The 27,755-nt window shown below is 49.9% G+C and overlaps 1 protein-coding gene across 1 annotated transcript in view; it reads right to left on the reverse strand.

Annotated features, from left to right (window-relative positions):
* Window positions 1-27,755, reverse strand: part of itpr2 (inositol 1,4,5-trisphosphate receptor, type 2) — a 308,708-nt gene that overhangs the window by 203,349 nt on the left and 77,604 nt on the right. The window contains exons 4-5 of the mRNA XM_059987723.1: window positions 5,891-5,977; window positions 2,708-2,866 (exon numbers count right to left, since the gene is read on the reverse strand). Coding sequence (XP_059843706.1) covers window positions 2,708-2,866; window positions 5,891-5,977 — 246 coding nt within the window. The remainder of the gene's footprint in view (window positions 1-2,707; window positions 2,867-5,890; window positions 5,978-27,755) is intronic.

Raw genomic sequence — 27,755 nt, forward strand, 5'->3', positions numbered from 1 at the left:
ACATGTCTTATGAAGCTAGGTTGAGTAAGCTAAGCTTTTCTCTTTGGAGCAAAGGAGGATGAGAGGTGATTTGGTAGACAAGACGATAAGAAGCCTAGATGAAGTGGATAGCCAAACTCTTTTTGCAGAGTGCAATTGCCTGACAAAAGGGGCAAAGTGTTAAGGTGATTGGAGGAAAGTATAGGGGATGTCAGATATAGTTTTATTACACAGAGAGTGGTGGGTGTGTGAACATGCTGCTAGGGGTGGTGGTGGGGGCAAATATGTTAGGGACATTTAAGAAGCTCTTAGACAGGCATGTGGCTGATAGAAAAAATGGAGGGCTATGTAGGAAGGAAGGGTTAGACTGAACTTCAAGTTGGTTAGTAGGTTGGCAGGCACAACACGTGGGCCAAAGGGCCTGTTCATTCAAGAGGACTAGTCATCACTTGCAGATGTTTTAACAGCAGGATTTTACAAAAAAAAGTAACTTGAGTTAATTGAGAATCAGATGTCCAAGATCAGAGGGATGGGTGGGATCTTGACGGCTAAACTTAGCCAGTGTTACGATGACTCAGACACACTATTCAAAAGCCCAGTCTGTCAGTCCACCAGTGAACTCGCCCTGATAAATGGCTCAGTAAGTTCTCAGTGCACCAGCTCTGAAAAACAACATGACAATGGAAGGAAGTCACTAGGCAGTTGCTCATGAATGTTATCAAAATCCCACTCACAATCAGCCAGAATGTGGGAGTGTGATATCGAGCACTGCCAAGAGCCTGGTTTACCACAGCAGATTATGTCAGGATGACTCATTCAAACAAAACACGGAAATGAGAAAGTGCAGAGAAATTGTACTTGTCGGAGGTTTCCTGTTGGTAGCTACTTCAACTGGATGTAACTCCTGACGAGTCTTCTGGAAGTCATGAGTTTAACTACCACCCTGTAAGGTCAAGACCAACCTTTGCAGGCCAGACAGGGCTACTGCATATTTGGCAAACCTTAGCTGGCCCAATAACATTCGGGTCTCACACAGCATGAAAATAGCCCCTTCATTAGGAGTTTGAGGAAATCTAGTATGTCACCAAAGACACTGGCATATATTTACAGATGTACCATTGAGATTATTTCAACCGGTTGTAGTACTCTCTGGTATGGAGGGGCAAATGCACAGGATCAGAAAAAGCTAGCCAGCTGTAAGTTCAACCAGCTCCCTCGTTGAGCACACCCTCTATATAAATATATTTCTTGTTTTAGCTTGCAGGATGTTTTATGTATTACACCGTACTGCAAATTACAAAACCACAATTTTCACAAGTTACAGGGATGTTGCTGGGACTTGAGGACCTGAGTTATAAGGAACTGCTGAATAGGTTAGATCTTTAATCCCTGGAGTGTTGAAGAATGAGTGGAGATTTGATAGAGGTATAGACACAGTAAATGCAGGCAGGCTTTGACCACAGTTGGGTGAGACTAGAACTTGAGGCCATAGGTTAAGGGTGAAAGGTGAAGTATTTAAGGAGAACCTGAGGGGGAGCTTCTTCACTCAGAGGGTGGTGAGACTATGGAATGAGTTGCCAGCACAAGTGGTGGATGTGGCTTGATATCAACATTCGAGAGAAATTAGGTTAAGTACGAGGATTGGCACTGTATTGAGGGTTACGTTCTGGGTGCAGGTTGACAGGACTGCGGAGAATAATAGTTTGACACGGACTACTTGAGCCAAAGGGCCTATTTCTATGCTTGCGATTTCTACAACTCCACACTCTATATGTCAGTGATAATAAACTTGATTCTTATTCTGATTCAGCCCTTAGTCTTCGACACCCATTCTTCAGGGAGCTGTAAAGTTACTTTTACCAGTTTGATGAGCTTGAGAGTAGCTTGTTTTAGCTAAGATATGGGTAACAGCCTAGAGCTCTGCTAGATATAATTTTGTTGGGTAAAGGCACTAAAGTATCCTAGAGAGCCCAGTTAAAACAGAGGTCAATAGATTTTAGTTTTAACGGAATTAAAAAACAGTATAGGGAAATGGCACTAAGGTGTAAGGTCTTGGTCTGGAAGGCCTAGAGGACCTAATCCTGCTCCTAATTCTTCTGTCCTTACAGAGCAGAGGGGAGCAAACTTGGCAAAGTGGGATTGTACAGGACAGCCATCATTTCATGGAATCGGGGAGCAAGGTAAAGGAGCTGGTAGAATGGCTGACCCTGCGTTGGCAAGTGGAGGACAGAGTCACAAGTCATTGAGTCCTGTTGCACTAGAGCACAGAACCAGGCCCTTTAGCCCATCTAGTGCATGCTGAACTGTTATTCTGCCTATTGACCCAGGCTTGGACCACTTCCTTCCATAACCTTCCCTTCCATGTATAGTAGTTACCAAAATTTCTCATAAATGTGGAAATCAAACCTGCATCTACCACTTCCACTGGCAGCTTGCTCCACACTCCACCACCCTCTGAGTGAAGAATTTCCCCTTCAGGTTCCCCTTAAATACTTCACCTTTCACCCTCATCCAAGTATTGGTCTCGCCCAACCTCAACAGAAGAAGCCAGCTTCAATTTGTCCAAACCACACCCTCATAATTTTGTATATCTCTGTAAGATCTCCCCTCACTCCAACACTCCAGGGAATAAAGGCCTAAATAAAGCCAACCTTTCCCTATAACTCAGGTCCTGAACAGTCGAAGTTTGGTTGGTGCACCATCCTGTGGTTCTCACGAGTGGACGTACATTGTCACCTTCACTCCTCAGCTTCCAGAAGGGCTGGATGTAGAACCAGGAGCCTTCGTTTCCTGCGTGGTCCAAGGACACCCTCATTGCATTCTTTTCCAGGAGCGCTGGCAGCCTTTTGTTGACAGTGAGGTACTTGTTGCTCTTAATGTGCAGCAACTGCAAGCAAATGCAGACAGACGTTAAAAAACAACCGACAGTTTCGTTGATCTAACCACAGATTATTTATACCTGAACATTATTTACTTACCTCTGATCTGACTTTGGCTTCTTGTACAACCCTGATTCCTCTTGCCCCCAACATTAGTGGTGGAAGGGGGTTAGGGTCAGAGCAGAATCAGGTTCATTTATAAAAACATACAGTGAAATGCGTCATTTCCATTAACAACCAACACACCCAAGGGTGAGCTGGGGGCAGCCCGCAAGTGTGGTCACATATTCCGGTGCCAACATAGCATGCCCACAATACCCGGCAGAACATAGAACACAACAAAACAGTAAGAAAGGAAGCAAGTATTAGAGAGGAGATTCTTCAGAAAGAATCAATATTCATAAAGTGAGTTTCTGTTTCACAAGCCATTACAAAGTCTCACTGAAGACAGTTTATCTGAAAGATGTTCCCATTGTACTTATTTTGAGCACAAGATGTAATGATGTGGTTTGACTGGATGACCACACTTCACTCACACCTACACAGTAAAAGGCCACGTCACTTGTATCCTGTAAAAGGTCACATTGAACCCTCATCATATCATTCACAATTTGGATAAGAATATACAATGTATAGACAATAAGTCTGCAGATGATTCTAAAGTAGGTGTTGTCTTTGAAAATGAAAGGGTGTGTCAAGAATTGCAGTGGGACATTTATCATTTGGGTGAGGTGGGCTGAGGAATGACAAACGGAATTTATTTCAGACCTTTAGAGTTTTTAGGACTTTTACATTGAATGGAAGCAAACTGGATACTGCTGTAGAATAGACGGACTTGGGAGTACAGGCGCATCATTCCCTTAAAATAGAGTCACCAGCAAACAGGGCAGTGAGGAAGGTTTTTGACATACTGTCCCTCATCAGTCAGGGCACTGAGTAAAGAAGTTGGAAGGTTATGTTGCAAGACGCTGGTAAGGAAACACTTTGAGCATCATGTTGTCTTATTGGAAGCCTGTGATTGCACTGGAAACAGAGCAGAAAAGACTTACAAGGGTGTTGCCAGGACTCAAGGGGCTGAGTTATAGGGAGAGGTTAGACAGACAAGACCTTTACTCCTTGGAGTATGGGAAACTGAGGGGCATAGATAGAGTGAATGGTCTTCTTTTCCAGGGTGGGGGAATCAAAAGCTAGAGCATTAGTTTTAAGGTCAGAGGTGAAAGGTTTAATAAGAAGCTGAGAAGCAGTTATTGTTTATACAATGGGTAGTAGATATTTCATATAAAATGAAGAGGTGCATAGAGGGTTCAACAGATCTATTGAAGAAACATTCGCACAGATATATGAATGACAATAATTTGCAGGGGAATTGAATTAGCTTGAACCACATTTTGGTCAGCTTAGACACACAGTTTGGTCAGCATGGACACACACTTTTGCCAGCTTGGACACACATTTTGGTCAGCATGGACTTGCATAGACTGAAGGGCCTTTGCTGCACTCTATCATTCTAATCATCAACACTTTGTGGCTAAGAGCAATAGGAATTTCAGCCTTGGGCCCCATCTTTCTAAGTTCCTCAGTATCTATCCACCAACCTCCCTCAGCCCACAACCCCCTCCCCCCATGACACTGTGGAGTACGTTCCTCATGCCGACTGTGGCAAGACAGAAAAAGCAGCCGACCATGTCCTTCCCAAGGGCAATAAGGGATGGGAAATAAATGCAGGCATTGCCACAGGGAGCAAAAATAATCCTCCCAGCACAGGCCGTTTACCCACAGAGTTCTTTGACTGCACCATCTGTGACTCCGGAAATTCCCAGATCTCTAGCCCTCCCGTTTGTTGTCCTCTTGAAACTTGCAGACCTGATGGGTATAATCTGTATCGGCTCTCTTCCTGGTGCTTCAGTCTTCAGTCGGAGGACTGGGACAGGCCTTGACTACCTCCTGCCCTAGACCAGAACTCTGGGCAGCTTTGCACACAACGCATCTGAAAGATGCTGAGAAGTGAACTGAACGGAGAATAAAAGTTGAAAGGTTTTGAGGGATCATCAGATGAGCCTTTCACTGCCGTAGTGGACATGGTCAAAGTCAAAGCCAAAGTAAAGCTGTTACCAAGATACACGTATGTCACTATATATTTCCTTAAGGCTCATTTTCTTGCAGACATTTACAGGAAATTAGAGAAATAAAACAGAATTTCTGAAAAGTTGTACATAAATAAAGACTGACAAGCAACCACTGTGCAAAAGAGGACAAATTGTGTGAATAAAAATTAAATAATACTGAGAACGTGAGTTGTGGAGCCATTGAAAATGAGTCTGTATGTTATGGAAGCAGGTCAGAGTTGAGGTGAGTGTTTATAATGTTCTCTGCAGCAGTTTATACTTATTAAGCACCTTCACTCTGTTCACTGCAAGAGCCAGGATCCTCCGATGGCTACACATTTCATTTTGACTTCTCATTCCCAGTCTGACAATTGTCCATGCCCTCGTCTCCTGCCACAGTGAGATCAAACTCAGGCTGGAGGAGCAACGTCTGCTTGGGTAGCCTCCAACCTGATGTCATCAATGTTGATTTCTCTAACTTCTAGGCACTTCTCCCCTTTACCTCCTTCCTCCTTCCACTCCCCAACCTTCTTATCCTGGCTCCTGACCCCTTCCTTTCCAATCCTGATGAAGTTTCTTGGTGCAAAACATCGACAGCTCAGTCCTTGCATAGATGCTGCCTGACCTGCTGGGTTCCCCCCACGTTTTGTGTGTGTTGCTAATAGCTGGTGATGACACATTCACCACATCAGCACTCCACCCCGACACACTGAAGTGGCATATTCAGTCGAATCGTACGGGGTTCTTCTTTGACAGGACTTGTGGTCTTAAGGCTGAGAGATTTTGAGAACAAGCAAATGCATAAAGTCACCTAGGCAGCAGGCTGCCCTTCTCCTGAACCAGGCAGCCAACAGCTGCAGAGAACTGAAGGCAGGCAGGCTGCAGAGTCGGCACAGGGACACACACGAAACCGGTACAGCAGATTACCTGAATGACATTGCTGTACTTCACAACCTCTCCCAGCAGTTTCTTCTTCTCTATCTCATTCTGCTTCTGTTCCAGCTCGGCTGCTTGCTGTGAAAAACATTTGTTAAAGTTCATCAACTTCAGAACATAGAACATCGAACACTACAGCACAGTGCAGGCCTTTTGGCCCTGTTGGCCTTTTAACCTACACTAAGATCAACCTAACCCGTCCTTCCTACATGGCCCTTCATTTTTCTATCATCCATGTGCCTTTCTGAGAATTTCTTAAATGTCCCTAATGTATCAGCCTCTACCAGAACCCCTGGTAGTGTAACTTGAACACCCGCCAATTTCTGTGTAAAAAATTTATATCTGACATCCTGCCTAAACTTACCTCAAATCTCCTTAAAATAATGACCTCTTGGAAAAAGGTGCAGGCTATTCACTCTGTGCCTCTAATCATATTTTGCACCTCCATCAAGTCACCTCTCATCCTCCTTCACTCCAAAGAGAAAAATCCAAGCTTACTCAGCCTATCTTCATGGACATGTGCTCTAGTCCAGGCAGCATCCTGGTAAATCTTTTCTGCAGCCTCTCTAAACTTCTACATCCTGCAATGAGATGACCATAACTGAATGCAATACTCAAAGTATAGTCTAAACAGGGCTTCATAGACTATAAATTCAGTGATAAACCATCAAAGTAGATTGCACAAGTTGTCTAGCTGATTAATCCCATTCCTACCTCCCACCTGCCGCACAACTCCTTCCCGACACACTTGCAAACCATCACCCGAAGTTTGTCTTTCCCCTATCTTCTGGCAAACTAAACCTGCACTGCATATGGAACTAATGATGGTTCCTCAAAAATAATTGGGCAAAGGTCCGTCACAATAATGCCACAGTGTTGGGCTGAAACAGCAACCACCAGGGTCATGAGATGGAGCCCAGAGCTGCACTGACTGATGGGTAGTGAGCTAAACGGCCACTCCTCACTGCAGCCACAGGAAGCACTGCCATGATGGTGAGGGAAACCATGGGGAAGAGGCCAACATCTCTGTGTCTAGACAACCATCTCATGACAGTATGCTGACACCAACTTACATGTCACGGGAGACCCCGCAAGATGTGGGCTGGTTAAATGTCCAGAGATGACAGTGACAGAGATGATGAGACCTAAATAAAATGAGGCTGGAATCAGACATAGGAGCAGAATTAGGCTGCTTGACCCATTGAGTCTGCTCCGCCATTCCTTTATGGCTGAATTATTTTCACTCTCGACCCCATTCTCCTGCCTTCTCCCCGTATCCTCTGATGCCCTTACCAATCAACCGCTGCTTTAAGTATATCCAATGTTTTGCCCTCTGCAGCTGTCTGTAGCAATGAATTCCACAGATTTGCCATGCTCTGGCTTAAGAAATTCCCCTCATCTCTGTTCTTAAGGGATGTTTGTCTATTCTGAGGCTCTGTCCTTTGGTCCTAGTCTCACACTATTGGAGGCATCCTCACTACATCCACTGTAGTTCTGCCTTTTAATCAATAAAGGGACAGCAACTGATTGCATGACGGTGGCAGTGAAGGCCGACAGGTACTGCCATCCCTTTCTAATCCCAATAATACACACACCTGACTGGCTACTCCCAGTAGTTCCAATATGTGCCGGGATAGAGGCACAGTGAGCATCATTACCCATGACATCAGCTGACGGAAAGGGAATTGTTATCAAGGTCACTTTTACATTGGGCCTCACTTTGCCCATGGGTGCTCGCTGCCCTGACCCACCCTGGGTCAGACAGCTTTTGTTGCCTTCAAAAAACATGCACAAACGGCTCCAGTTTCTAAATGGAAAGGCTAAATAAATCAGAAAGCATCCGTGGAACGAGAAAATGGTCAAAGATTCGGATCTTGGAAGGGTTACAAATCCAAATGTTGACTTGTTCCACAGATGCAGCCTGACCTGCTAAGCATAAACACAGGAGATTTTGCTGGTGTTGGAAATCCAAGGTAAAACACACAAAGTGCTGGGAGAACTCATTCCTGATGAAGGGTCTCTGCCCAAAATCTCCACTGTTTACTTCCCTCCGTAGATGCTGCCTGACCTGCTGAACTCCCCGAGTATCTGTGTTACTCCGACCTGCTGAACTCCCCCAGTATCTGTGTTACTCCGACCTGCTGAACTCCCCCAGTATCTGTGTTACTCTGACCTGCTGAACTCCTCCAGTATCTGTGATACTCCGACCTGCTGAACTCCCCCAGTATCTGTGTTACTCCGACCGGCTCTACTCCCGCAGTATCTGTGTTACTCTGACCTGCTGAACTCCCCCAGTATCTGTGTTACTACGACCTGCTGAACTCCCCCAGTATCTGTGTTACTCCGACCTGCTGAACTCCCCCAGTATCTGTGTTACTCCGACCTGCTGAACTCCCCCAGTATCTGTGTTACTCTGACCTGCTGAACTCCTCCAGAATCTGTGATACTCCGACCTGCTGAACTCCACCAGTATCTGTGATACTCCGACCTGCTGAACTCCTCCAGTATCTGTGATACTCCGACCTGCTGAACTCCCCCAGTATCTGTGATACTCCGAACTGCTGAACTCCCCCAGTATCTGTGTTACTCCGACCTGCTGAACTCCCCTAGTATCTGTGTTACACTGACCTGCTGAACTCCCCCAGTATCTGTGTTACTCTGACCTGCTGAACTCCTCCATTATCTGTGATACTCCGACCTGCTGAACTCCCCATCTGTGTTACACTGACCTGCTGAACTCCCCCAGTATCTGTGTTACTCCGACCTGCTGAACTCCCCCAGTATCTGTGTTACTCCGACCTGCTGAACTCACCTAGTATCTGTGATACTCCGACCTGCTGAACTTCTCCAGTATCTGTGTTACTCTGACCTGCTGAACTCCCCGAGTATCTGTGTTACTCCAACCTGCTGAACTCCCCCAGTATCTGTGTTACTCTGACCTGCTGAACTCCTCCAGTATCTGTGTTACTCTGACCTGCTGAACTCCCCCAGTATCTGTGTTACTCTGACCTGCTGAACTCCTCCAGTATCTGTGTTACTCTGACCTGCTGAACTCCCCCAGTATCTGTGATACTCCAACCTGCTGAACTCCCCCAGTATCTGTGATACTCCGACCTGCTGAACTCCCCCAGTATCTGTGTTACTACGACCTGCTGAACTCCCCCAGTTTCTGTGTTACTACGACCTGCTGAACTCCCCCAGTGTCTGTGTTACTCCGACCTGCTGAACTCCCCCAGTATCTGTTTTATTCCGACCTGCTCTACTCCCCCAGTATCTGTGTTACACTGACCTGCTGAACTCCTCCAGTATCTGTGATACTCCGACCTGCTGAACTCCCCCAGTATCTGTGTTACTCCGAACTGCTGAACTCCCCAGTATCTGTGTTACTCTGACCTGCTGAACTCCCCCAGTATCTGTGTTACTACGACCTGCTGAACTCCCCCAGTATCTGTGTTACTCTGACCTGCTGAACTCCTCCAGTATCTGTGATACTCCGACCTGCTGAACTCCCCCAGTATCTGTGATACTCCGACCTGCTGAACTCCTCCAGTATCTGTGATACTCCGACCTGCTGAACTCCCCCAGTATCTGTGATACTCCGACCTGCTGAACTCCTCCAGTATCTGAGTTACTCCGACCTGCTGAACAGTATCTGTGATACTCCGACCTGCTGAACTCCCCCAGTATCTGTGTTACTCCGACCTGCTCTACTCCCCCAGTATCTGTGTTACTCCGACCTGCTGAACTCCCCCAGTATCTGTGTTACTCCGACCTGCTGAACTCCCCCAGTATCTGTGTTACTCTGACCTGCTGAACCCCCCCAGTATCTGTGTTACTCCGACCTGCTGAACTCCTCCAGTATCTGTGATACTCCGACCTGCTGAACTCCCCCAGTTTCTGTGTTACTACGACCTGCTGAACTCCCCCAGTGTCTGTGTTACTCCGACCTGCTGAACTCCCCCAGTATCTGTTTTATTCCGACCTGCTCTACTCCCCTAGTATCTGTGTTACTCCGAACTGCTGAACTCCCCAGTATCTGTGTTACTCTGACCTGCTGAACTCCCCCAGTATCTGTGTTACTACGACCTGCTGAACTCCCCCAGTATCTGTGATACTCCGACCTGCTGAACTCCTCCAGTATCTGAGTTACTCCGACCTGCTGAACAGTATCTGTGATACTCCGACCTGCTGAACTCCCCCAGTATCTGTGTTACTCCGACCTGCTCTACTCCCCCAGTATCTGTGTTACTCCGACCTGCTGAACTCCCCCAGTATCTGTGTTACTCCGACCTGCTGAACTCCCCCAGTATCTGTTTTATTCCGACCTGCTCTACTCCCCTAGTATCTGTGTTACTCCGAACTGCTGAACTCCCCAGTATCTGTGTTACTCTGACCTGCTGAACTCCCCCAGTATCTGTGTTACTACGACCTGCTGAACTCCCCCAGTATCTGTGTTACTCTGACCTGCTGAACTCCTCCAGTATCTGTGATACTCCGACCTGCTGAACTCCCCCAGTATCTGTGTTACTCCGACTTGCTGAACTCCCCCAGTATCTGTGTTACTCCGACCTGCTGAATTCCCCCAGTATCTGTGTTACTCCGACCTGCTGAACTCCCCCAGTATCTGTGTAACTTTGACCTGCTGAACTCCCCCAGTATCTGTGTTTCTCCGAACTGCTGAACTCCCCCAGTATCTGTGTTACTCCGACTTGCTGAACTCCCCCAGTATCTGTGTTACTCCGACCTGCTGAATTCCCCCAGTATCTGTGTTACTCTGACCTGCTGAACTCCCCCAGTATCTGTGTTACTCCGACCTGCTGAACTCCCCAAGTATCTGTGTTACTCTGACCTGCTGAACTCCCCCAGTATCTGTGTTACTCTGACCTGCTGAACTCCCCCAGTATCTGTGATACTCGGAACTGCTGAACTCCCCCAGTATCTGTGTTACTCCGACCTGCTGAACTCCCCCAGTATCTGTGTTACTCTGACCTGCTGAACTCCTCCAGTATCTGTGATACTCCGACCTGCTGAACTCCCCCAGTTTCTGTGTTACTACGACCTGCTGAACTCCCCCAGTATCTGTGTTACTCCGACCTGCTGAACTCCCCCAGTATCTGTGTTACACTGACGTGCTGAACTCCCCCAATATCTGTGTTACTCTGACCTGCTGAACTCCCCCAGTATCTGTGTTACTCCGACCTGCTGAACTCCCCCAGTTTCTGTGTTACTACGACCTGCTGAACTCCCCCAGTATCTGTGTTACTCCGACCTGCTGAACTCCCCCAGTACCTGTGTTACACTGACCTGCTGAACTCCCCCAATAACTGTGTTACTCTGACCTGCTGAACTCCCCCAGTATCTGTGTTACTCCGACCTGCTCTACTCCCCCAGTATCTGTGTTACTCCGACCTGCTGAACTCCTCCAGTATCTGAGTTACTCCGACCTGCTGAACTCCTCCAGTATCTGTGATACTCCGACCTGCTGAACTCCCCCAGTATCTGTGTTACTCCGACCTGCTCTACTCCCCCAGTATCTGTGTTACTCCGACCTGCTGAACTCCCCCAGTATCTGTGTTACTCTGACCTGCTGAACTCCTCCAGTATCTGTGATACTCCGACCTGCTGAACTCCCCCAGTATCTGTGATACTCCGACCTGCTGAACTCCTCCAGTATCTGTGATACTCCGACCTGCTGAACTCCCCCAGTATCTGTGATACTCCGAACTGCTGAACTCCCCCAGTATCTGTGTTACTCCGACCTGCTGAACTCCCCGTGTTACACTGACCTGCTGAACTCCCCCAGTATCTGTGTTACTCCGACCTGCTGAACTCCCCCAGTATCTGTGTTACTCCGACCTGCTGAACTCCCCTAGTATCTGTGATACTCCGACCTGCTGAACTTCTCCAGTATCTGTGTTACTCTGACCTGCTGAACTCCCCGAGTATCTCTGTTACTCCAACCTGCTGAACTCCCCCAGTATCTGTGTTACTCTGACCTGCTGAACTCCTCCAGTATCTGTGTTACGCTGACCTGCTGAACTCCCCCAGTATCTGTGTTACTCTGACCTGCTGAACTCCTCCAGTATCTGTGTTACTCCGACCTGCTGAACTCCCCCAGTATCTGTGATACTCCAACCTGCTGAACTCCCCCAGTATCTGTGATACTCCGTCCTGCTGAACTCCCCCAGTATCTGTGTTACTCCGACCTGCTGAACTCCCCCAGTATCTGTGTTACTCTGACCTGCTGAACTCCCCCAGTATCTGTGTTACTCCGACCTGCTGAACTCCCTCAGTATCTGTGTTACTCTGACCTGCTGAACTCCCCCAGTATCTGTGTTACTCTGACCTGCTGAATTCCCCCAGTATCTGTGTTACTCCGACCTGCTGAACTCCCCCAGTATCTGTGTTACTCCGACCTGCTGAACTCCCCCAGTATCTGTGTTACTCCGACCTGCTGAACTCCCCCAGTATCTGTGTTACTCGGACCTGCTGAACTCCCCCAGTATCTGTGTTACTCCGACCTGCTCTACTCCCCCAGTATCTGTGTTACTCCGACCTGCTGAACTCCTCCAGTATCTGAGTTACTCCGACCTGCTGAACTCCTCCAGTATCTGTGATACTCCGACCTGCTGAACTCCCCCAGTATCTGTGTTACTCCGAACTGCTGAACTCCCCCAGTATCTGTGTTACTCCGACTTGCTGAACTCCCCCAGTATCTGTGTTACTCCGACCTGCTGAATTCCCCCAGTATCTGTGTTACTCCGACCTGCTGAACTCCCTCAGTATCTGTGTTACTCTGACCTGCTGAACTCCCCCAGTATCTGTGTTACTCTGACCTGCTGAATTCCCCCAGTATCTGTGTTACTCCGACCTGCTGAACTCCCCCAGTATCTGTGTTACTCTGACCTGCTGAACTCCCCCAGTATCTGTGTTACTCCGACCTGCTGAACTCCCTCAGTATCTGTGTTACTCTGACCTGCTGAACTCCCCCAATATCTGTGTTACTCTGACCTGCTGAATTCCCCCAGTATCTGTGTTACTCCGACCTGCTGAACTCCCCCAGTATCTGTGTTACTCCGACCTGCTGAACTCCCCCAGTATCTGTGTTACTCCGACCTGCTGAACTCCCCCAGTATCTGTGTTACTCGGACCTGCTGAACTCCCCCAGTATCTGTGTTACTCCGACCTGCTCTACTCCCCCAGTATCTGTGTTACTCCGACCTGCTGAACTCCTCCAGTATCTGAGTTACTCCGACCTGCTGAACTCCTCCAGTATCTGTGATACTCCGACCTGCTGAACTCCCCCAGTATCTGTGTTACTCCGAACTGCTGAACTCCCCCAGTATCTGTGTTACTCCGACTTGCTGAACTCCCCCAGTATCTGTGTTACTCCGACCTGCTGAATTCCCCCAGTATCTGTGTTACTCCGACCTGCTGAACTCCCTCAGTATCTGTGTTACTCTGACCTGCTGAACTCCCCCAGTATCTGTGTTACTCTGACCTGCTGAATTCCCCCAGTATCTGTGTTACTCCGACCTGCTGAACTCCCCCAGTATCTGTGTTACTCCGACCTGCTGAACTTCCCCAGTATCTGTGTAACTTCGACCTGCTGAACTCCCCCAGTATCTGTGATACTCCGAACTGCTGAACTCCCCCAGTATCTGTGTTACTCCGACCTGCTGAACTCCCCCAGTATCTGTGTTACTCTGACCTGCTGAACTCCTCCAGTATCTGTGATACTCCGACCTGCTGAACACCCCCATTTTCTGTGTTACTCTGACCTGCTGAACACCCCCAGTATCTGTGTTACTCTGACCTGCTGAACTCCCCCAGTATCTATGTTACTCCGACCGGCTCTACTCCCCCAGTATCTGTGTTACTCTGACCTGCTGAACTCCCCCAGTATCTCTGTTACTCCGACCTGCTGAACGCCCCCAGTATCTGTGGTACTCCGACCTGCTGAACACCCCCAGTATGTGTTACTCCGACCTGCTGAACTCCCCCAGTATCTGTGTTACTCTGACCTGCTGAACTCCCCCAGTATCTGTGTTACTCTGACCTGCTCTACTCCCCCCGTATCTGTGTTACTCCGACCTGCTGAACTCCTCCAGTATCTGTGTTACTCCGACCTGCTGAACTCCTCCAGTATCTGTGATACTCCGACCTGCTGAACTCCCCCAGTATCTGTGTTACACCAACCTGCTGAACTCCCCCAGTATCTGTGTTACTCCGACCTGCTGAACTCCCCCAGTATCTGTGTTACTCCGACCTGCTGAACTCCCCCAGTATCTGTGTTACTCCGAACTGCTGAACTCCCCCAGTATCTGTGTTACTCTGACCTGCTGAACTCCCCCAGTATCTGAGTTACTCCGACCTGCTGAACTCCCCCAGTATCTGTGTTACTCTGACCTGCTGAACTCCCCCAGTATCTGAGTTACTCTGACTTGCTGAACTCCCCCAGTATCTGTGATACACTGAACTGCTGAACTCCCCCAGTATCTGTGTTACTACGACCTGCTGAACTCCCCCAGCATCTGTGTTACTCTCACCTGCTGAACTCCCCCAGTATCTGTGTTACTCCGACCTGCTGAACTCCCCCAGTATCTGTGTTACTCCGACCTGCTGAACTCCCCCAGCATCTGTGTTACTCTCACCTGCTGAACTCCCCCAGTATCTGTGTTACTCTGACCTGCTGGACTCCCCCAGTATCTGTGTTACTCCGACCTGCTGAACTCCCCCAGTATCTGTGTTACTCTGACCTGCTGAACCCCCCCAGTATCTGTGTTACTCCGACCTGCTGAACTCCTCCAGTATCTGTGATACTCCGACCTGTGAACTCCCCCAGTTTCTGTGTTACTACGACCTGCTGAACTCCCCCAGTGTCTGTGTTACTCCGACCTGCTGAACTCCCCCAGTATCTGTTTTATTCCGACCTGCTCTACTCCCCTAGTATCTGTGTTACTCCGAACTGCTGAACTCCCCAGTATCTGTGTTACTCTGACCTGCTGAACTCCCCCAGTATCTGTGTTACTACGACCTGCTGAACTCCCCCAGTATCTGTGTTACTCTGACCTGCTGAACTCCTCCTGTATCTGTGATACTCCGAACTGCTGAACTCCCCCAGTATCTGTGATACTCCGACCTGCTGAACTCCTCCAGTATCTGTGATACTCCGACCTGCTGAATTCCCCCAGTATCTGTGATACTCCGACCTGCTGAACTCCTCCAGTATCTGAGTTACTCCGACCTGCTGAACAGTATCTGTGATACTCCGACCTGCTGAACTCCCCCAGTATCTGTGTTACTCCGACCTGCTCTACTCCCCCAGTATCTGTGTTACTCCGACCTGCTGAACTCCCCCAGTATCTGTGTTACTCCGACCTGCTGAACTCCCCCAGTATCTGTGTTACTCGGACCTGCTGAACTCCCCCAGTATCTGTGTTACTCCGACCTGCTCTACTCCCCCAGTATCTGTGTTACTCCGACCTGCTGAACTCCTCCAGTATCTGAGTTACTCCGACCTGCTGAACTCCTCCAGTATCTGTGATACTCCGACCTGCTGAACTCCCCCAGTATCTGTGTTACTCCGAACTGCTGAACTCCCCCAGTATCTGTGTTACTCCGACTTGCTGAACTCCCCAGTATCTGTGTTACTCCGACCTGCTGAATTCCCCCAGTATCTGTGTTACTCCGACCTGCTGAACTCCCCCAGTATCAGTGTAACTTTGACCTGCTGAACTCCCCCAGTATCTGTGTTTCTCCGAACTGCTGAACTCCCCCAGTATCTGTGTTACTCCGACTTGCTGAACTCCCCCAGTATCTGTGTTACTCCGACCTGCTGAATTCCCCCAGTATCTGTGTTACTCTGACCTGCTGAACTCCCCCAGTATCTGTGTTACTCCGACCTGCTGAACTCCCACAGTTATCTGTGTTACTCCGACCTGCTGAACTCCCCCAGTATCTGTGTTACTCTGACCTGCTGAACTCCCCCAGTATCTGTGTTATTCTGACCTGCTGAACTCCCCCAGTATCTGTGATACTCGGAACTGCTGAACTCCCCCAGTATCTGTGTTACTCCGACCTGCTGAACTCCCCCAGTATCTGTGTTACTCTGACCTGCTGAACTCCTCCAGTATCTGTGATACTCCGACCTGCTGAACTCCCCCAGTTTCTGTGTTACTACGACCTGCTGAACTCCCCCAGTATCTGTGTTACACTGACGTGCTGAACTCCCCCAATATCTGTGTTACTCTGACCTGCTGAACTCCCCCAGTATCTGTGTTACTCCGACCTGCTGAACTCCCCCAGTTTCTGTGTTACTCGGACCTGCTGAACTCCCCCAGTATCTGTGTTACTCCGACCTGCTCTACTCCCCCAGTATCTGTGTTACTCCGACCTGCTGAACTCCTCCAGTATCTGAGTTACTCCGACCTGCTGAACTCCTCCAGTATCTGTGATACTCCGACCTGCTGAACTCCCCCAGTATCTGTGTTACTCCGAACTGCTGAACTCCCCCAGTATCTGTGTTACTCCGACTTGCTGAACTCCCCCAGTATCTGTGTTACTCCGACCTGCTGAATTCCCCCAGTATCTGTGTTACTCCGACCTGCTGAACTCCCTCAGTATCTGTGTTACTCTGACCTGCTGAACTCCCCCAGTATCTGTGTTACTCTGACCTGCTGAATTCCCCCAGTATCTGTGTTACTCCGACCTGCTGAACTCCCCCAGTATCTGTGTTACTCTGACCTGCTGAACTCCCCCAGTATCTGTGTTACTCCGACCTGCTGAACTCCCTCAGTATCTGTGTTACTCTGACCTGCTGAACTCCCCCAATATCTGTGTTACTCTGACCTGCTGAATTCCCCCAGTATCTGTGTTACTCCGACCTGCTGAACTCCCCCAGTATCTGTGTTACTCCGACCTGCTGAACTCCCCCAGTATCTGTGTTACTCCGACCTGCTGAACTCCCCCAGTATCTGTGTTACTCGGACCTGCTGAACTCCCCCAGTATCTGTGTTACTCCGACCTGCTCTACTCCCCCAGTATCTGTGTTACTCCGACCTGCTGAACTCCTCCAGTATCTGAGTTACTCCGACCTGCTGAACTCCTCCAGTATCTGTGATACTCCGACCTGCTGAACTCCCCCAGTATCTGTGTTACTCCGAACTGCTGAACTCCCCCAGTATCTGTGTTACTCCGACTTGCTGAACTCCCCCAGTATCTGTGTTACTCCGACCTGCTGAATTCCCCCAGTATCTGTGTTACTCCGACCTGCTGAACTCCCTCAGTATCTGTGTTACTCTGACCTGCTGAACTCCCCCAGTATCTGTGTTACTCTGACCTGCTGAACTCCCCCAGTATCTGTGTTACTCAGACCTGCTGAACTCCCCCAGTATCTGTGTTACTACGACCTGCTGAACTCCCCAGTATCTGTGATACTCCGAACTGCTGAACTCCCCCAGTATCTGTGTGACTCCGAACTGCTGAACTCCCCCAGTATCTGTGATACTCCGACCTGCTGAACTCCCCCAGTATCTGTGTTACTTCGACCTGCTGAACTCCCCCAGTATCTGTGATACTCCGAACTGCTGAACTCCCCCAGTATCTGTGTTACTCCGACCTGCTGAACTCCCCCAGTATCTGTGTTACTCCGACCTGCTGAACTCCCCCAGTATCTGTGTTACTCCGACCTGCTGATCTCCCTCAGTATCTGTGTTACTCCGACCTGCTGAACTCCCCCAGTATCTGTGTTACTCCGAACTGCTGAACTCCCCCAGTATCTGTGATACTCCGACCTGCTGAACTCCCCCATTATCTGTGTTACTCCAACATGCTGAACTCCCCAGTATCTGTGTAACTTCGACCTGCTGAACACCCCCAGTATCTGTGTTACTCCGACCTGCTGAACTCCCCCAGTATCTGTGTTACTCTGACCTGCTGAACTCCCCCAGTATCTGTGTTACTCTGACCTGCTGAACTCCCCCAGTATCTGTGTTACTCTGACCTGCTGAACTCCCCCAGTATCTGTGTTACTCCAACCTGCTGAACTCCCCGTATCTGTGTTACACTGACCTGCTGAACTCCCCCAGTATCTGTGTTACTCTGACCTGCTGAACTCCCCCAGTATCTGTGTTACTCCGACCTGCTGAACTCCCCCAGTATCTGTGTTACTCCGACCTGCTCTACTCCCCCAGTATCTGTGTTACTCTGACCTGCTGAACTCCCCCAGTATCTGTGTTACTCAGAACTGCTCTACTCCCCCAGTATATGTGTTACTCTGACCTGCTGAACTCCCCCAGTATCTGTGTTACTCCGACCTGCTGAACTCCCCCAGTATCTGTGTTACACCGACCTGCTGAACTCCCCCAGTATCTGTGTTACTCCGACCTGCTGAACTCCCCCAGTATCTGTGTTACTCCGATCTGCTGAACTCCCCCAGTATCTGTGTTAGTCCGAACTGCTGAAATCCCCCAGTATCTGTGTTACTCTGACCTGCTGAACTCCCCCAGTATCTGAGTTACTCCGACGTGCTGAACTCCCCCAGTATCTGTGTTACTCTGACCTGCTGAACTCCCCCAGTATCTGAGTTACTCTGACTTGCAGAACTCCCCCAGTATCTGTGAACTGCTGAACTCCCCCAGTATCTGTGTTACTACGACCTGCTGAACTCCCCCAGTATCTGTGTTACTCTCACCTGCTGAACTCCCCCAGTATCTGTGTTACTCCGACCTGCTGAACTCCCCCAGTATCTGTGTTACTCCGACCTGCTGAACTCCCCCAGTATCTGTGTTACTCTGACCTGCTGAACCCCCCCAGTATCTGTGTTACTCCGACCTGCTGAACTCCTCCAGTATCTGTGATACTCCGACCTGCTGAACTCCCCCACTTTCTGTGTTACTAAGACCTGCTGAACTCCCCCAGTATCTGTGTTACTCCAACCTGCTGAACTCCACCAGTATCTGTGTTACACTGACCTGCTGAACTCCCCCAATATCTGTGTTACTCTGACCTGCTGAACTCCCACAGAATCTGTGTTACTCCGACCTGCTGAACTCCCCCAGTTTCTGTGTTACTACGACCTGCTGAACTCCCCCAGTATCTGTGTTACTCCGACCTGCTGAACTCCCCCAGTACTTGTGTTACACTGACCTGCTGAACTCCCCCAATATCTGTGTTACTCTGACCTGCTGAACTCCCCCAGTATCTGTGTTACTCCGACTTGCTGAACTCCCCCAGTATCTGTGTTACTCCGACCTGCTGAATTCCCCCTGTATCTGTGTTACTCCGACCTGCTGAACACCCCCAGTATCTGTGTAACTTCGACCTGCTGAACTCCCCCAGTATCTCTGTTACTCTCACCTGCTGAACTCCCCCAGTATCTGTGTTACTCCGACCTGCTGAACTCCCCCAGTATCTGTGTTACTCCGACCTGCTGAACTCCCCCAGTATCTGTGTTACTCTGACCTGCTGAACCCCCCCAGTATCTGTGTTACTCCGACCTGCTGAACTCCTCCAGTATCTGTGATACTCCGACCTGCTGAACTCCCCCAGTTTCTGTGTTACTACGACCTGCTAAACTCCCCCAGTATCTGTGTTACTCCGACCTGATGAACTCCCCCAGTATCTGTTTTACTCCGACCTGCTCTACTCCCCTGGTATCTGTGTTACTCCGAACTGCTGAACTCCCCAGTATCTGTGTTACTCTGACCTGCTGAACTCCCCCAGTATCTGTGTTACTACGACCTGCTGAACTCCCCCAGTATCTGTGTTACACTGACCTGCTGAACTCCCCCAGTATCTGTGTTACTCCGACCTGCTGAACTCCTCCAGTATCTGTGATACTCCGACCTGCTGAACTCCCCCAGTTTCTGTGTTTACTACGACCTGCTGAACTCCCCCAGTATCTGTGTTACTCCGACCTGCTGAACTCCCCCAGTATCTGTGTTACACTGACCTGCTGAACTCCCCCAATATCTGTGTTACTCTGACCTGCTGAACTCCCCCAGTATCTGTGTTACTCCGACCTGCTGAACTCCCCCAGTTTCTGTGTTACTACGACCTGCTGAACTCCCCCAGTATCTGTGTTACTCCGACCTGCTGAACTCCCCCAGTATCTGTGTTACACTGACCTGCTGAACTCCCCCAATATCTGTGTTACTCCGACCTGCTGAACTCCCCCAGTATCTGTGTTACTCCGACCTGCTGAACTCCCCCAGTATCTGTGTTACACTGACCTGCTGAACTCCCCCAATATCTGTGTTACTACGACCTGCTGAACTCCCCCAGTATCTGTGTTACTCCGACCTGCTCTACTCCCCCAGTATCTGTGTTACTCCAACCTGCTGAACTCCTCCAGTATCTGAGTTACTCCGACCTGCTGAACTCCTCCAGTATCTGTGATACTCCGACCTGCTGAACTCCCCCAGTATCTCTGTTACTCCGACCTGCTCTACTCCCCCAGTATCTGTGTTACTCCGACCTGCTGAACTCCCCCAGTATCTGTGTTACTCCGACCTGCTGAACTCCCCCAGTATCTGTGTTACTCTGACCTGCTGAACTCCCCCAGTATCTGTGTTACTCTGACCTGCTGAACACCCCCAGTATCTGTGTTACTCTGACCTGCTGAACACCCCCAGTATCTGTGTAACTTCGACCTGCTGAACTCCCCCAGTATCTGTGTTTCTCCGACCTGCTCTACTCCCCCAGTATCTGTGTTACTCCGACCTGCTGAACTCCTCCAGTATCTGAGTTACTCCGACCTGCTGAACTCCCCCAGTATCTGTGTTACTCCGACCTGCTGAACTCCTCCAGTATCTGTGATACTCCGACCTGCTGAACTCCCCCAGTATCTGTGTTACACTGACCTGCTGTACTCCCCCAGTATCTGTGTTACTCTGACCTGCTGAACTCCCCCAGTATCTGTGTTACTCCGACCTGCTGAACTCCTCCAGTATCGGAGTTACTCCGACCTGCTGAACTCCTCCAGTATCTGTGATACTCTGACCTGCTGAACTCCCCCAGTATCTGTGTTACACTGACCTGCTGTACTCCCCCAGTATCTGTGTTACTCTGACCGGATGAACTCCCCCAGTATCTGTGTTACTCCGAACTGCTGAACTCCCACAGTATCTGTGTTACTCCGACTTGCTGAACTCCCCCAGTATCTGTGTTACTCCGACCTGCTGAATTCCCCCAGTATCTGTGTTACTCCGACCTGCTGAACACCCCCAGTATCTGTGTTTCTCCGAACTGCTGAACTCCCCCAGTATCTGTGTTACTCCGACTTGCTGAACTCCCCCAGTATCTGTGTTACTCCGAACTGCTGAACTCCCCCAGTCTCTGTGTTACTCCGACCTGCAGAACTCCCCCAGTATCTGTGTTTCTCTGAACTGCTGAACTCCCCCAGTGTCTGTGTTACTCCGACTTGCTGAACTCCCCCAGTATCTGTGTTACTCCGAACTGCTGAACTCCCCCAGTCTCTGTGTTACTCCGACCTGCAGAACTCCCCCAGTATCTGTGTTACTCTGACCTGCTGAACTCCTCCAGTATCTGTGATACTCCGACCTGCTGAACTCCCCCAGTTTCTGTGTTACTACGACCTGCTGAACTCCCCCAGTATCTGTGTTACACTGACCTGCTGAACTCCCCCAGTATCTGTGTTACTCCGACCTGCTGAACTCCCCCAGTATCTGTGTTACTCCAACCTGCTGAACTCCCCCAGTATCTGTGTTACACTGACCTGCTGAACTCCCCCAATATCTGTGTTACTCTGACCTGCTGAACTCCCACAGAATCTGTGTTACTCCGACCTGCTGAACTCCCCCAGTTTCTGTGTTACTACGACCTGCTGAACTCCCCCAGTATCTGTGTTACTCCGACCTGCTGAACTCCCCCAGTACTTGTGTTACACTGACCTGCTGAACTCCCCCAATATCTGTGTTACTCTGACCTGCTGAACTCCCCCAGTATCTGTGTTACTCCGACTTGCTGAACTCCCCCAGTATCTGTGTTACTCCGACCTGCTGAATTCCCCCAGTATCTGTGTTACTCCGACCTGCTGAACACCCCCAGTATCTGTGTAACTTCGACCTGCTGAACTCCCCCAGTATCTGTGTTTCTCCGAACTGCTGAACTCCCCCAGTATCTGTGTTACTCCGACTTGCTGAACTCCCCCAGTATCTGTGTTACTCCGACCTGCTGAATTCCCCCAGTATCTGTGTTACTCCGACCTGCTGAACTCCCCCAGTATCTGTGATACTCCGAACTGCTGAACTCCCCCAGTCTCTGTGTTACTCCGACCTGCTGAACTCCCCCAGTATCTATGTTACTTTGACCTGCTGAACTCCTCCAGTATCTGTGATACTCCGACCTGCTGAACTCCCCCAGTTTCTGTGTTACTACGACCTGCTGAACTCCCCCAGTATCTGTGTTACTCCGACCTGCTGAACTCCCCCAGTATCTCTGTTACACTGACCTGCTGAACTCCCCCAATATCTGTGTTACTCTGACCTGCTGAACTCCCCCAGAATCAGTGTTACTCCGACCTGCTGAACTCCCCCAGTTTCTGTGTTACTACGACCTGCTGAACTCCCCCAGTATCTGTGTTACTCCGACCTGCTGAACTCCCCCAGTACTTGTGTTACACTGACCTGCTGAACTCCCCCAATATCTGTGTTACTCTGACCTGCTGAACTCCCCCAGTATCTGTGTTACTCCGACCTGCTGAACTCCCCCAGTATCTGTGTTACTCTGACCTGCTGAACTCCTCCAGTATTTGAGTTACTCCGACCTGCTGAACTCCTCCAGTATCTGTGATACTCCGACCTGCTGAACTCCCCCAGTATCTGTGTTACTCCGACCTGCTGAACTCCCCCAGTATCTGTGTTACACTGACCTGCTGAACTCCCCCAATATCTGTGTTACTCTGACCTGCTGAACTCCCCCAGTATCTGTGTTACTCCGACCTGCTTTACTCCCCCAGTATCTGTGTTACTCCGACCTGCTGAACTCCTCCAGTATCTGAGTTACTCTGACCTGCTGAACTCCTCCAGTATCTGTGATACTCCGACCTGCTGAACTCCCCCAGTATCTGTGTTACACTGACCTGCTGAACTCCCCCAGTATCTGTGTTACTACGACCTGCTGAACTCCCCCAGTATCTGTGTTACACTGACCTGCTGAACTCCCCCAGTATCTGTGTTACTCCGACCTGCTGAACTCCCCCAGTATCTGTGTTACTCCGACCTGCTGAACTCCCCATCTGTGTTACACTGACCTGCTGAACTCCCCCAATATCTGTGTTACTCCGACCTGCTGAACTCCTCCAGTATCTGTGTTACTCCGACCTGCTGAACTCCTCCAGTATCTGATACTCCGACCTGCTGAAGTCCCCCAGTATCTGTGTTACACTGACCTGCTGTACTCCCCCAGTATCTGTGTTACTCTGACCTGCTGAACTCCCCCAGTATCTGTGTTACTACGACCTGCTGAACTCCCCCAGTATCTGTGTTACACCGACCTGCTGAACTCCCCCAGTATCTGTGTTACTTCGACCTGCTGAACTCCCCCAGTATCTGTGTTACTCCGACCTGCTGAACTCCCCCAGTATCTGTGTTACTACGACCTGCTGAACTCCCCCAGTATCTGTGTCACTCCGACCTGCTGAACTCCCCCAGTATCTGTGTTACTTCGACCTGCTGAACTCCCCCAGTATCTGTGATGCTCCGACCTGCTGAACTCCCCCAGTATCTGTGTTACTCCGAACTGCTGATCTCCCCCAGTATCTGTGTAATTTCGACCTGCTGAACTCCCCCAGTATCTGTGATACTCCGACCTGCTGAACTCCCCCAGTATCTGTGTTACTCCAACATGCTGAACTCCCCAGTATCTGTGTAACTTCGACCTGCTGAACTCCCCCAGTATCTGTGTTACTCCGACCTGCTGAACTCCCCCAGTATCTGTGTTACTCTGACCTGCTGAACTCCTCCAGTATCTGTGATACTCCGACCTGCTGAACTCCCCCAGTTTCTGTGTTACTACGACCTGCTAAACTCCCCCAGTATCTGTGTTACTCCAAACTGCTGAACTCCCCCATTTTCTGTGTTACTCCGACCTGCTAAACTCCTCCAGTATCTGTGTTACACTGACCTGCTGAACTCCCCCAGTATCTGTGTTACACTGACCTGCTGAACTCCCCCAGTATCTGTGTTACTCTGACCTGCTGAACTCCCCCAGTAACTGTGTTACTCTGACCTGCTGAACTCCCCCAGTATCTGTGTTACTCCAACCTGCTGAACTCCCCCAGTATCTGTGTTACACTGACCTGCTGAACTCCCCCAGTATCTGTGTTACTCTGACCTGCTGAACTCCCCCAGTATCTGTGTTACTCCGACCTGCTCTACTCCCCCAGTATCTGTGTTACTCTGACCTGCTGAACTCCCCCAGTATCTGTGTTACTCCGACCTGCTCTACTCCCCCAGTATCTGTGTTATACCGACCTGCTGAACACCTCCAGTATCTGAGTTACTCTGACCTGCTGAACTCCTCCAGTATCTGTGCTACTCCGACCTGCTGAACTCCCCCAGTATCTGTGTTACACTGACCTGCTGAACTCCCCCAGTATCTGTGTTACACTGACCTGCTGAACTCCCCCAGTATCTGTGTTACTCCGACCTGCTGAACTCCCCCAGTATCTGTGTTACTCCGACCTGCTGAACTCCCCATCTGTGTTACACTGACCTGCTGAACTCCCCCAGTATCTGTGTTACTCTGACCTGCTGAACTCCCCCAGTATCTGTGTTACTCCGACCTGCTGAACTCCCCCAGTATCTGTGTTACTCCGACCTGCTGAACTCCCCATCTGTGTTACACTGACCTGCTGAACTCCCCTGTATCTGTGTTACTCTGACCTGCTGAACTCCCCCAGTATCTGTGTTACTACGACCTGCTGAACTCCCCCAGTATCTGTGTTACTCTGACCTGCTGAACTCCTCCAGTATCTGTGATACTCCGACCTGCTGAACTCCCCCAGTATCTGTGATACTCCGACCTGCTGAACTCCTCCAGTATCTGTGATACTCCGACCTGCTGAACTCCCCCAGTATCTGTGATACTCCGACCTGCTGAACTCCTCCAGTATCTGAGTTACTCCGACCTGCTGAACAGTATCTGTGATACTCCGACCTGCTGAACTCCCCCAGTATCTGTGTTACTCCGACCTGCTCTACTCCCCCAGTATCTGTGTTACTCCGACCTGCTGAACTCCCCCAGTATCTGTGTTACTCTGACCTGCTGAACTCCCCCAGTATCTGTGTTACTCGGACCTGCTGAACTCCCCCAGTATCTGTGTTACTCCGACCTGCTCTACTCCCCCAGTATCTGTGTTACTCCGACCTGCTGAACTCCTCCAGTATCTGAGTTACTCCGACCTGCTGAACTCCTCCAGTATCTGTGATACTCCGACCTGCTGAACTCCCCCAGTATCTGTGTTACTCCGAACTGCTGAACTCCCCCAGTATCTGTGTTACTCCGACTTGCTGAACTCCCCCAGTATCTGTGTTACTCCGACCTGCTGAATTCCCCCAGTATCTGTGTTACTCCGACCTGCTGAACTCCCCCAGTATCTGTGTAACTTCGACCTGCTGAACTCCCCCAGTATCTGTGTTACTCCAACTTGCTGAACTCCCCCAGTATCTGTGTTACTCCGACCTGCTGAATTCCCCCAGTATCTGTGTTACTCTGACCTGCTGAACTCCCCCAGTATCTGTGTTACTCCGACCTGCTGAACTCCCCCAGTATCTGTGTTACTCTGACCTGCTGAACTCCCCCAGTATCTGTGTTACTCTGACCTGCTGAACTCCCCCAGTATCTGTGATACTCGGAACTGCTGAACTCCCCCAGTATCTGTGTTACTCCGACCTGCTGAACTCCCCCAGTATCTGTGTTACTCTGACCTGCTGAACTCCTCCAGTATCTGTGATACTCTGACCTGCTGAACTCCCCCAGTTTCTGTGTTACTACGACCTGCTGAACTCCCCCAGTATCTGTGTTACTCCGAACTGCTGAACTCCCCCAGTATCTGTGTTACACTGACGTGCTGAACTCCCCCAATATCTGTGTTACTCTGACCTGCTGAACTCCCCCAGTATCTGTGTTACTCCGACCTGCTGAACTCCCCCAGTTTCTGTGTTACTACGACCTGCTGAACTCCCCCAGTATCTGTGTTACTCCGACCTGCTGAACTCCCCCAGTACCTGTGTTACACTGACCTGCTGAACTCCCCCAATAACTGTGTTACTCTGACCTGCTGAACTCCCCCAGTATCTGTGTTACTCCGACCTGCTCTACTCCCCCAGTATCTGTGTTACTCCGACCTGCTGAACTCCTCCAGTATCTGAGTTACTCCGACCTGCTGAACTCCTCCAGTATCTGTGATACTCCGACCTGCTGAACTCCCCCAGTATCTGTGTTACTCCGACCTGCTCTACTCCCCCAGTATCTGTGTTACTCCGAACTGCTGAACTCCCCCAGTATCTGTGTTACTCCGACCTGCTGAACTCCTCCAGTATCTGAGTTACTCTGACCTGCTGAACTCCTCCAGTATCTGTGATACTCCGATCTGCTGAACTCCCCCAGTATCTGTGTTACACTGACCTGCTGAACTCCCCCAGTATCTGTGTTACTCTGACCTGCTGAACTCCCCCAGTATCTGTGTTACTACGACCTGCTGAACTCCCCCAGTATCTGTGTTACACTGACCTGCTGAACTCCCCCAGTATCTGTGTTACTCCGACCTGCTGAACTCCCCCTGTATCTGTGTTACTCCGACCTGTTGAACTCCCCATCTGTGTTACACTGACCTGCTGAACTCCCCCAATATCTGTGTTACTCTGACCTGCTGAACTCCCCCAGTATCTGAGTTACTCCGACCTGCTGAACTCCCCCAGTATCTGTGTTACTCTGACCTGCTGAACTCCCCCAGTATCTGTGTTACACTGACCTGCTGAACTCCCCCAATATCTGTGTTACTCTGACCTGCTGAACTCCCCCAGTATCTGAGTTACTCCGACCTGCTGAACTCCCCCAGTATCTGTGTTACTCTGACTTGCAGAACTCCCCCAGTATCTGTGAACTGCTGAACTCCCCCAGTATCTGTGTTACTACGACCTGCTGAACTCCCCCAGTATCTGTGTTACTCTCACCTGCTGAACTCCCCCAGTATCTGTGTTACTCCGACCTGCTGAACTCCCCCAGTATCTGTGTTACTCCGACCTGCTGAACTCCCCCAGTATCTGTGTTACTCTGTCCTGCTGAACCCCCCCAGTATCTGTGTTACTCCGACCTGCTGAACTCCTCCAGTATCTGTGATACTCCGACCTGCTGAACTCCCCCAGTTTCTGTGTTACTACGACCTGCTAAACTCCCCCAGTATCTGTGTTAGTCCGAACTGCTGAACTCCCCCAGTATCTGTGTTACTCCGACTTGCTGAACTCCCCCAGTATCTGTGTTACTCCGACTTGCTGAATTCCCCCAGTATCTGTGTTACTCCGACCTGCTGAACACCCCCAGTATCTGTGTAACTTCGACCTGCTGAACTCCCCCAGTATCTGTGTTTCTCCGAACTGCTGAACTCCCCCAGTATCTGTGTTACTCCGACTTGCTGAACTCCCCCAGTATCTGTGTTACTCCGACCTGCTGAATTCCCCCAGTATCTGTGTTACTCCGACCTGCTGAACTCCCCCAGTATCTGTGTAACTTCGACCTGCTGAACTCCCCCAGTATCTGTGATACTCCGAACTGCTGAACTCCCCCAGTCTCTGTGTTACTCCGACCTGCTGAACTCCCCCAGTATCTGTGT

This window comes from Hypanus sabinus, chromosome 13 (assembly GCF_030144855.1).
Source record: "Hypanus sabinus isolate sHypSab1 chromosome 13, sHypSab1.hap1, whole genome shotgun sequence".
Lineage (NCBI taxonomy): Eukaryota > Metazoa > Chordata > Chondrichthyes > Myliobatiformes > Dasyatidae > Hypanus > Hypanus sabinus.